The sequence below is a fragment of the Hibiscus syriacus genome, unplaced genomic scaffold (genome assembly GCF_006381635.1).
Source record: "Hibiscus syriacus cultivar Baekdansim isolate YM2019G1 unplaced genomic scaffold, ASM638163v2 tig00117048_pilon, whole genome shotgun sequence".
Lineage (NCBI taxonomy): Eukaryota > Viridiplantae > Streptophyta > Magnoliopsida > Malvales > Malvaceae > Hibiscus > Hibiscus syriacus.
Window position 1 is genome coordinate 13,726,435 of NW_024063538.1, and position 11,836 is coordinate 13,738,270.

The 11,836-nt window shown below is 36.6% G+C and overlaps 1 protein-coding gene across 1 annotated transcript; it reads left to right on the forward strand.

The window, feature by feature from the left end:
- The first annotated feature begins 9,061 nt into the window (after positions 1-9,061).
- On the forward strand, positions 9,062-11,492 carry LOC120197402 (nucleolin-like). Its single transcript, XM_039198943.1, has 3 exons — positions 9,062-9,406; positions 10,282-10,537; positions 11,037-11,492. Exons 1-3 carry the CDS (start codon positions 9,089-9,091, stop codon positions 11,420-11,422), a joined length of 960 nt encoding a protein of 319 aa, XP_039054874.1. The 5' UTR covers positions 9,062-9,088; the 3' UTR covers positions 11,423-11,492.
- Positions 11,493-11,836: the final 344 nt, after the last annotated feature.

The window sequence follows — 11,836 nt, forward strand, 5'->3', positions numbered from 1 at the left end:
GCAATGGAGCTGAGCCTGGTTCCAGATTTGGTGCTTCCACAAAAGTTTAAAGTTCTTGAGTTTGAGAAGTTCGATAGGAACAGCTACCCTTCAGCCCATATCACTATGTTCTGCCAGAAGATTACAGGATATGTAGGGAATGACCAACTCCTGATCCACTGCTTCCAGGAGAACATGTTCGGTTCAGCTATCCGGTGGTACAACCAGCTCAGCCGAACTCATATCAAGACATGGAAAGACTTAGCCAAGTCTTTCTTGGAACAATACAAGCATATCAACAATATGAGACCAGACCGAGTTATGCTACAAAGCCTGGAGAAAAAGCACAATGAAAGTTTCCAATAATACGCACAGCGTTGGAGGGATTTGTCTGTCCAAGTTCATCCACCCTTGGATGAAAATGAAACTAAAAAGCTATTTTTACAGACCCTGAAGGCACCTTACTTCGGGCACCTGGTGGCAATTACATCGGGAACTTTCTCAGATCTAGTTATGGCTGGTGAGATAATCGAGCTAGCTATAATACAAGGAAAAATTGAGGGAGATATCAACAATGTCAATACCTACAACGCCAACAAAGGTGTTACGGTCTCAAGTCCAAAACCTATTGCAGTTGTACCGTCTAGTACTTCTAAACAAACTCAGAGAGGACCAAGGAAAGAAAAGATTTGCATCAGTCCAATCCCAATGACATATAAGGAGTTACTCCCCAATGCTAGTTGAGAAAAATCTTGTGACTCTATTCAATCCAAACCTAAAGAGGCCCCATATCCTGAAGGTCTGATATTAAACGCCGTATGCAGCTATATATTGGGAGGTCAGGGCACACCACTGAGAATTGTGGGGCATTGAAACGTAAGGTCCAAGATCTGATCGATTCAGGGGCATTCACTTTCAATATGTAATGGGGCATTCTGATCGAGAGTCATATGGGGCATCCATTAGGAATTTTGTTGCATTATCAAGTATATCATCTTGTTTGAACTTGTTTTTCTTTCGTACTTCTTATGCGTGAACATTTTTAAGTCACTTGACATTTAAACATTTTAATAGGAAATCAGTAAATTTTAATCTTGAATTCCTTGAATATCACCTTAATTAAAAATTGTTTAATAATTGAGGTTGTAAATCTTTGACAAATGACAAGATTGAACCCTGCAAAACAAAGACCCCTTGGTCCTAATTTAAAAGATACGTCAGACTGCATATTTTTCTCTTACCGAGCCAAGTTTTCTCTTCTCATAAAGAGTCCATCCAGGGTTTGGCATTCATACATGTATTAAGAGCGAACAGAATGGAGCAACTAGCACATGAGATTGCAAAACTAATCGGTTTATACCTTTGTTTATGACGTTCAGTGATGATAATGATCTTCACAGATGGAATAGCCGAGTAAGCAAATCTAGTTTAGGTTAGTTGCTTGGAAATTGAGCTCTAAAGATGAAATTTTTGACCTTCAACAAACACCTAGACTATAACAGGTTCTTCTTGACAATCTTAAGAAATTAAATCTGTAAATATGAGCTATTCCACTAAGGCAATTGGTTATAGAGGAAACTCAAAAGCCCTAGCTTTATGAATAGATCGCATTCAAACCATGACATTGCTCGGACACTTGGCGATTCGGTGTTTGCTCCACTGCTTTTGTCAGGTTGAAGACTTTGTGATGAGATGAACCCTCAGTTAAGCCTAATAAAGGTGATTATAATATTAAGCTATTCCACTAAGGCAATTGGTTATAGAGGAAACTCAAAAGCCCTTGCTTTATGAATAGATTGCATTCAAACCATGACATTGCTCGGACACTTGGCAATTCGGTGTTTACTCCACTGCTTTTGTCAGGCTGAAGACTTTGTGATGAGATGAACCCTTCAGTTAAACCTGATAAAAATATTATAATATTAAGCTGTCCCTCTAAAGGAATTGGTTGAACGCCCCGGCTTTATGGATTCGGCTAGCCAGATAACGACAAATTAAATGATGGACTAAGGGAGTTAAGAAACACCTGTTATAGTCAATTTCACAGGAGCACTCAAGGATTTCATTTTTAGACCGATATTTCTGCACTACTTTGTTAGAAGAGCTTACAAAACTTGAACAAACGGAAGATTTCAGAGAACTGAAACAAAAGTGTTCTGAAAGGTCTAGCCATTGATTATGCTAGTTGTGTCATTTTGTTCGCCTCCGATCAAAATATCAAATCAAGAAAGAGGGGCATGCCATGATCTTCACGATAACCAAATCGATGAAACCAACCCACCTATAAACCAATTTTTCGATCTTGATATTTGTCAAAGATTTGCAGCTACCAAAGATTAAAAGAGCATTGATTATTTGATATTCAATGAACTCATGTTTTATGATTTGCTTCAATTGTGAAACCTAGAAAGAAGTAACATTTTTAAAAATTCTTTTCGATATTTTTCAAAATTTTGAAAATAAGAAGAAGAAAAACATTTTGAAACAAGATAAGTTCTCTGGAAGCATATCTTGGAATTCAACAAATATCGCTCCGAAGCTCAAGGTCGAATATGAAGCAAAGGAAGCCATTTTTTGGGCAAAATTTGATAGGGGAATGAAAAATTCTCTTGAGGACTGCAAGAGTACACCCTGGTGGAAATGAAGACAAACTGAGTCAGAGATAGAATGAAGACTGCACACGCAACCATTCCCCTCACATCTCGACATATACATCAACACATACATACATGACGCATGAAATTTGCATCTTTGAATTCATCATCATGAGCAATAAAAACCTTGATTTTTCCTCCCTTGAGGGCAAATTCAACAGCAAATAAATTTCATTTGGGCATACATCAAGCATACATCATCAGGATAGTTACATCCATATACATTTTACAGATCTTTCAGGAGAATATGAGATTAAAAGCCAACTCGACAGATTGAAAGATCGACATTCATCTCCAGATTCAACATTTCCAATATAAAACTTTGTCTCACTTAAGACAGTCTCATTTAATGCAGATGATTATCTCACTCAAATTTGTTTTTCTTAAAACATACTTTGTCTCACTTGAGACTGTTTTTCTTGAAAGAAGATTTATTTCACTCAAGATTGTTTTTCTTAAAACAAGATTTGTCTCGCTTGAGACCATTTTCACTCAAAAGAAGGCATTTTATTTCACTCAAGGCTGTTTTTTTAAGAAGATTTTATCTTGCTTGAGATAGTTTCCCTCGAAGCAGAAAATTTTGTCTCCCTTGAGACAGTTTCTCTTGAAAACATTTCCCTTGAAATTAATTTTTTCTCTCCTGAGATAGTTTCCCTCGAAACAGAAATTTTGTCTCCCTTGAGACAGTTTCTCTTGAAACATAAACATTGAAAACATTTCCCTTGAAATGATTTTTTTTCTCTCTTGAGATAGTTTCCCTCGAAACAGAAAATTTTGTCTCCCTTGAGACAGTTTCTCTTGAAACATAAACATTGAAAACATTTCCCTTGAAATGAATTTTATCTCGCTTGAGATAGTTTCCCTTGAAACGAATTTTGTCTCCCTTGAGACAGTTTCTCTCCAAACATAACTTTGAAAACAATTTAAACGAAATCTTTGAATATATTTTTCCTTCAAACAAATTTTGTCTCCCTTGAGACAGTTTCTCTTGAAACGACACAATTTGCTCGAGAATAGATTTCAACTTCACGACGAAGGATGTCTAGCTCGAAGCCAAACATCCGCGATTTCAACTCCACGACGGAGGATATCGTGACACTCGAGACAACACAAGCTCAAGTTCACAGAGAAGGGGAAGCTGACTGTCAAAACATAATTTCGGAGCCAATCTCAACTCCACGGCGAAGGATATTGGACCCGAGACAGCACAAGCTCAACTTCACAGCGAAGGGGCGACTGACTGTCGACAAACAATTTCCCAGTTCCAGAGTCAATTTCAATTTCACGGCGAAGGATAGAGCCAATTTCAATTTCACGGCGAAGGATATTGGCCTCGGAACAACGCCTCACATTGGAGTTCAACTTCACGACGAAGGGACCGATGCTTGTCAACAACAACTTCCCAATCTCAGAGCCAATTTCAACTTCACAACGAAGGATATTGGACTCCGGACAACGCAAGTTCAACTCCACGACGAAGGGACCGCTGTTTGTCAACAAAATTTTATTCAGAGTCAATTTCAACTTCACAGCGAAGGATATTGGACTTGAGACAACACAAGTTCAACTTCACAACGAAGGGACGGCTGGTTGTCAACAAACAATTTCCCGGTTCCAGAGCCAATTTCAACTTCACGACGGAGGATATTGGACTCGGAACAATGCTACTTACTTGGATTTCAACTTCACGACGAAGGATATCCAACTCAAAGAAGGATTAGCTGCCATCAAAATTGTCGAGTTCGACTCCATTCAGCTCGATGACACATCAATCGCACTACTTTCTGGTTACAGTCGAGGTTTTCAAGTCGAGAAGATAACCTGGGTTAGTCGTGCCTTAGTGACAAGCAACCATTTTCAAACAACATAGCTTAAGTCAAGAAAAAGCTATCTGTCAATGAAGATTTCTGAGTTCGATTCCGATCCAAGGTCTTTAAAACGAGAAGAAGACCGAAGGGTAACGGGAAGCCACGTGCTGATTCAAATTCTGAACTACGGCTTCAATTTCATATCATTTCAAGATGAACTCGACTTCACGATAGAGGAGTCATCCGTAACTCAATTCGACAGGGAGTTATTGAAACATCAGAGTTAATTTTCAACTCCACTGAACGAAAAGTGTGTCTTTTAATCTTTGCCCTATCCCTGTTACACGACTATGGGCAAAGAGGGGCAGCTGTCAACACACATTTTCGTCCTACTAGGATTCAAACTCCTAAAAATAGGATAAAATTTTGCTAGGATTCAAAATCCTAAAAATAAGATAGAGTTCTACTAAGATTTAAATTCCTAAAGATAGGATCCACAAGAACTATAAATAGCCATTGTAACTCACCATTATAACACACGATTTACACACAAAACATAGAGGAAAGCACGGGAAGATACAAAGGCAAAACTATTGTAAAGGTTTCGAAAAGGAAATAAAAGGTACCATTTTCTTTTTTTTCTTTCTTTTGCATGTGCACGTTATTTTTCTTGAGATTTGGTTCGAATAACTCAAAACGTGGGTTGCGCCGATGACCAAAATAGGTAGGGTTTCGAAGTTTCGAACCTAGATCTACCCCGAGGCTTAATTTTAAAAACCGGTTTGATTTTCGGTTAAAAGAGGGGAAGAGCTTTTTTAAAAATCTATATTAGTCCCTTTATTTATTATATGGATATTTTATTCATTTATTTTTATTATTCATGTTATTATTATATATGTATATATATATATTAAATTATTTCATTTATTTTTTTACTATATTTATATTATTATTATATATATTTCTTTAATATTTTACTTATAAGTCTAATATTACTATATATATTGTAATTATCTTTATCTAGTCGTATATATTTTTTATACTTTTAATAGTTTATTTATATATCTATTATTAAATATATATTCTTAATTATTTTTATTTGATTATTTCTTTATTTATGTAATATATCTTATAACTTTATATATTTATAGTATTTTTTATTATTTTCATTTTTTTATTCATTATTATTATATTATTATTTTGTTTAAAAAAAAACTTTGTGTCCTTATCATTATTATTATTAAATATTATATTATATACTACTAACCTAGAGGGTCCATTTTTTTGTCTTATTTCTTACTAAAGCCCCCCACTTTCGGTGAATCGGGAGGGTAGCTTTTATATTTTTAAGTATTTGGTGTATATATATAGCTTATTTATTTTATTAATACTTTGATATATATATATATATATATATATATATATTATTTATATTTTTTTCCTTTTTTCAAATATTACTATATATAATTATTACTTTACTATTTTTTTTCTTATCTTATTTATTTTATTTATTTTATTTTTCCCTTGTATCTTGTTTTCTTTACCTTGTTTATCTAACACATTTCTCGATTTTTTTAAAGGATATTTTCAAATCAATCAAAGGTAAGTAATTAGGATCGAAACTTTACCTTTTAATTTAACTTGTTATTTTTCTTAATTAAGACAACTGGAAATTACGTAGTACCGAAAGGGCGGTTCAAGGGTGCCAATCCTTCCTTGACCGTAACCAACTCCCGAGCCCGACATATTTCTGGTAAGCCGCATATCAGGTAAGAAATAGGGTATCCGATCAACCCATTTATTTTTAAATAAATGATCGGTGGTTACTCCAATCCACATTTTTCTAAGTCGAAGCCCAATTCCGGGGCCCAACTGAAATACGGTTGCGACACCAGCCTAAAGCAACCTGGAAGTTCGTTGTAAGATGCATCACATTCGCCATGAAGTTTGACAATGGCATTTTATTTTGCCAACCAAGCTTTTTTATAGGAGACGGTGTACCCATACTGTGATTGTATAGCTGAAATCAACACTGCAACAGCTATATGAGAGCTTGCTTTTACCATGGGCATGATGGCTTGGCATATCACTTCAGAGTCCAAGTTGAGATGATCTTGGTTGACACCTCCAACATAAAATGTGTGAGGACCGTTGTATATTGTTAGTTCCCATATGTTGTTTTTCCTCTTCATTTTCGATACGCGGACCATCCAATTGCATCCGTTTTCGTGTCGGCCACAGTAGCATACATATTTTTCGGTCGTCGATCGGTTGACTCTGGACTGAACAGAATTACAGATATTGTAATTTTTGATAGCCATCATCGCTTCTTCTTTGCTTGAAAACTCCATGCCTAAAGATAACTCACCATTATTTATTGATGAGTAATATCCATAGTCACCGAGATGAGACATATCCGCAAATTCTGGCCCGTACATTGCACCATAATCAGCTTTATACATGTGTGTAGGAGGGTCAGTTTGTGCCACATTTCCTAGAACTTCATCATCATCGGAGTTGAATTGCGGTGATTCTGGGTGAATGAATAGTCCAGTCTCAGAACCATCCGCACCAGGCTCACGAAGCGGTTCTTCTGGTGGAGATGATGGTTCCTCCATGCTCTCCACATTTAGGTCGAAGAACCTACTACTTGCACGCCTTCCCCTTGAACTGGAAGGCATATCGACATTTAGATCGAAAAAGCTCGCAGTCGAATGCCTCCCACTGGAGCTTGAAGCCATCATTTCAAATGAAAACTGCACAGATGGTTGCGTCGATGGCATCTCCATATGGTGAAAGAAATTTGTAGATGAATGCCTTCCCCTTGAATTGGACGCGGTGTTGCCATACAGATTGTTCATGGACCCACCTCGGTACATATCGTAAGGAGTTGCGGATGAATGTCTCCCCATTATGGCATTAAAATCATTACACATTACTGTAGTCGGGCTGTCAACTTGATCAACTTGTTCAGCCAGCCCATAGTGTGAGCTTAAAGATTGACCATGAACAGCACGCACTTGAACAAAATGTGCATACATCTCAATAGCGGCGTCTGAATAATTACTTTGAGCTTCAACCATCATTTGAACATCATCATTGTTCGAAAGTTCGAACGCTGTATAAGTTAATGGCAACAATGATGTTGGAAATCTGTACTGCAACGACGACATTCTTCTGTTACTTCCAACATGAATCTTCCTCGAAATCTTCGTTATCAGCTCCTCAAGAGTTATGTTTCTCTTTAATGATATTTTAACACGCTCATTTGATACGAAAACAACGCCGGTTTCATCTTCTCGAATTTCACCATCATAATAAACAATAGCTGAAAGTCGCGCCATTCTTTGAGTTTAAAAGTGCGGCAATATTATATCTGCAAAAAAAATAACTTAAACAAACCTGATTAAATAAATTATATATGAACGAAAATATAACACAAAAATTTTTTTACACATCAACGTAAATAATTTAAATAATATAATTTTATATTCTTACCTGCACTGCAAAACTATTTCGACGTATACTCCCGCTTTTTAATTTTACAAACATAAAAATTAATTAAAAATAATCAGTATAATATTTTTTCAAATAATGATAATAAACAATAAGTATAATTAAAAAATTATAACAAAATTACCTTATAACGAAAAATCGCACGAACTTCTAAATCAAATATAAGAAGATTGCCAGAATTATTACTCGTTGACGGAATTGTTGTATTAATTTATAAGAGAGGAGAGATGCGAGGAGATGTGAGGAGAGATGCAAGAACCGGAGGTATTTATAAACATATAAGGCGCGGTACCTGCACCATGTAATTATTATATAGCGCGGATCAGGAACCGCGTTAAATATAATTTTGGTACGGCGTATAGCGCGGTCCCTGATCCGCGCTATACCCCTACGTGGCGTATAGCGCGGAGCAGGGGGCGCGCTATACCCCACGTGTAACCCAATCAACGTATAACGCGGTACAGGGGCGCGCTATACTCCACGTGACGCCAAATCAGCATATAACGCAGTTCAGGGGCCTGCTTTACTACTACGGGTGTTAGATCGAGAAATATAATCTGATCGATATTAGATCAAAAAATATAATCTGACCAGTGTTAGATCGATATATATACCGATCACTGGTGATTTTTTTGAGAAAAATCGCCATTAATTTCATTACCCTAAAACGAAAACCAAAAACATAAATAAATAAAATCCATTTACGTGCATTTACCCTAAGAATCCCCAAGCAAACGCCACGTTTCTTTCTCTAACAAAAGAAAAAAAATTCCCCAGATTCCAAACAACCAAAAGGTAATTAAAAAAAAAAAAGAGCAAAAGAGTTTTTCCTTGCTCAGTTTTATTTCATTCTTTGTATTTTCTTTATATATATCAGAAACTTGAAGACACAACCTGTATTTGAAGAACACCCTGCTTCCTTCACTTTCCCATTACCAGCACCAAAACGTGGTTCATCAAAATACGATCAGGCATTTCTCAGATCATCCGGGGAAACCCCACGGAACAATCGTTTTTCATTTCCTTTTTTCTTAAACCAGGATTTTTCATTGCTTATTTTTTTTTATAAACTAGTGTTATATTTAGAATTAAGAGTATCATAAAAAAATTGTTTTCTGTGGGGAAGAAAAAATGGTGGGAGGAGGGAGAGGGCGGAAGGAGGATCCATTGGTGATTAATAACACCAATGTTTTTGCTGCGCTCGGGAGTTTGAAGAAGAAGAAGAAGAAAGGGAGCGAGAAAGAAAATCTGGGTTCTTCTTCCAAAACCAAAGGGATGAAAGGATTGGGGAAGGAAGTCGAGAAGAAAGAGGTGTTTTGGGCCCCATCATCTCTCAAGGTCAAGTCTTGGGCTGATGTCGATGAGGAAGATGATGATGATTATTATGCCTCGATGGCTCCTCCTGGCTCTTCTTGGGGTATTCCTAAAGAACCTGAGCCTGTTTTAGAGGTCTGAACTTTGTTTTCTTCTTCTTCTTTTTCAATGATTGGATTATGAACTTTTGTTTTTAAATTTTTTGTGGTTCTGGATTATGATAAGATTGGATGATCTGTTGATCACGTTGATGATAATAGATAGGATGCAATGTATGAATGCATGTATGTATGTTCATGAATATGATGGATGATAATTATGCTTCCTTCGGAAGGAAATTGTTTTAGCTGGGATAATGTTGCAAATATGTGTGTGCTTTTGACGAAAATGTATTCTAATTGTTTAAGCTTTGTAATGTGAACGCAATAATTCTTGTGGATTTTATGAACATCATAATGAAAACTGGAAGGGAATAGTTTATACGTTTAGTGAACAAATGATGTTGATATTTGATAACATACATGCTGTATGTAGTTGCCAAGTCAGGTTCTTTTTTTTTTTTTTGCCGCCGTATCCATAGGATGTCGTTGAATGGTAATCTCGATTTGATCATTATTCTGGTCTTAAGTTAACTGAACTTAGACTTGATTCTATAATTTAACATAAGTATGGTGTGTGCTTGAAGTGTCACTGTAACCATACACGTGCATTCAATCTTATCATTTAGATATATGAAACTAAACTTGATTCTTCAAAAAGCATGTGATTAATGTGCTATGTTTGACAGTCGAATGCCTATTAGTTTTGTTTGCATTCGTATTTAGTCATTTTGGTTATGGTTAATGTTCAACGTTATGAAAATAAAATTACAAAATATTTATGATGCATGGAAGCCTTCCCAAAGTGACTTGGATATCATAGACCTTGTTTTTAGTATCTAAGGGTTTTCTGAGTGCCATCAGTACTTTCGTTTATCAGGTAGTTATATTTTATTTTACTTTGCATTCCAGGAAAGTGAAAGCGAAGAAGATGGTCTTGAGGAAGTTGATGATGATGTTGAAGACGAACATGAAAACGAAACTGAGACGCAGGCTGAAGTGCAGCCGGTTATTCGCAAGCCTCCTGAACCCTCTCCGGTCAACAAAGAGGCAGAAAAAACACTTTCAAAGAAGGAATTGAAGAAGAAGGGGCTTGAGGAACTCGATGCTGTTCTTGCTGAGTTAGGATATGCAAAACCACAGACAGGTGGCCCAGATGATTCCCAAGGTAATTTATTTGATCACGCTTATGCTTATTAGTCACTCATTCTGAGAAAGATGTATGATTTCATTTATTTGCAGTGAGGACAGTGTTAAGAGCTGAAATGGCTAGAATAAAACCTATATCCACTGTGAAAAACTTTCCTAGTTCAACAATGACAATTGAGGAAGATTTCTCTCTTTCAAAGTCATTTATTACTTTCCATGGTTCATATGTTTTATGTCTGGAGCTTCGTCTGGTCAGCCAGAGCTCTGGTTACTCCTGATGACAATTCAATATAATTTTTTTGCTTGTATCTTCTTAAGCATTTTTCTGAAAATGCAATGAATTGAAATCTTAATCTTGTAAAGGTTGAAGTTGGAAACCGAGACTTAACGTGACTTGATAGTTGTTTTTCACTAGTGCGGTTTTCTTTACACTTACTAGTCGCCGTTTATTTCTTGATTGTTTTGTTGGTAGTTTTTCTCTAGCTCTTATGTGAAACTATCTTTTTTCCGGATAGCAGGTGCTGAACAGGGGAAAAAGCCAGAGAGCAATGGGAAAATTGAAATGAAAGAGAGTTCTCCTTCAGAGAGCAAGAATGCCAAAAAGAAGAAAAAGAAGGATAAATCATCGAAGGAGGCGAAAGAATCATCGCAGGGACCGCCTGAAGGCACTGATGCCGGAAATGTTGATAAGGAAACCGGTGAAACTAAGAAGCCGGAAGAGCCATCTCCTGGGGATGTGAAGGAGAAGCTGAAAAAGGTAGTCCCTGCGAAAAAGAAGAAATCGAGTAAAGAGATGGATGCAGCTGCACGAGCTGCTGCCAATGAGGCTGCTGCGAGGAGTGCAAGGCTTGCAGCTGCAAAGAAAAAGGAGAAGAACCACTACAATCAGCAGCCGATGCGGTAAAGTGGCACAAGTGCTTCGGTCTTACTTCTATCATTTTAACCTCAGCAGATATGAACATTTTACCCTCTCCAGTTGGTTTCGTTATTTCGGAATAAAACATCAGTAATTGGTTTTTTGTGAATCTGACATTTGTTCTAAGAGAAAATTGAAATCTGTTCATTTTAGGCATTTGGTGTTGTTTGATCTTTGCATCTTGTGAGAGGCTCAAAATGCCAACCAAACATCATTAATTAACAACATGAATTGAAACATGGGTAAAGATTATTTTTCAGGACATACTAGGGCAGCCTGCTGGGATATTACTAACTCTCTTATCTATTAAAATTGAATGAAAAGGTTGATATCAACAGATTGTATTCAAGTGTGAAAGAAATCATTGCATGTACAATCTTTTGCATTTTTGGTTTATTCTTT

What these genes read in the sequence shown, in the direction of transcription:
- LOC120197402 (XM_039198943.1), top strand. Translation starts at nt 9,089, where the DNA reads ATGGTGGGAGGAGGGAGAGGGCGGAAGGAGGATCCATTGGTGATTAAT. An exon ending in AACCTGAGCCTGTTTTAGAG is followed by an intron (nt 9,407 to 10,281) that starts GTCTGAACTTTG and finishes TTTGCATTCCAG; the next exon opens with GAAAGTGAAAGCGAAGAAGA. An exon ending in TGGCCCAGATGATTCCCAAG is followed by an intron (nt 10,538 to 11,036) that starts GTAATTTATTTG and finishes TCCGGATAGCAG; the next exon opens with GTGCTGAACAGGGGAAAAAG.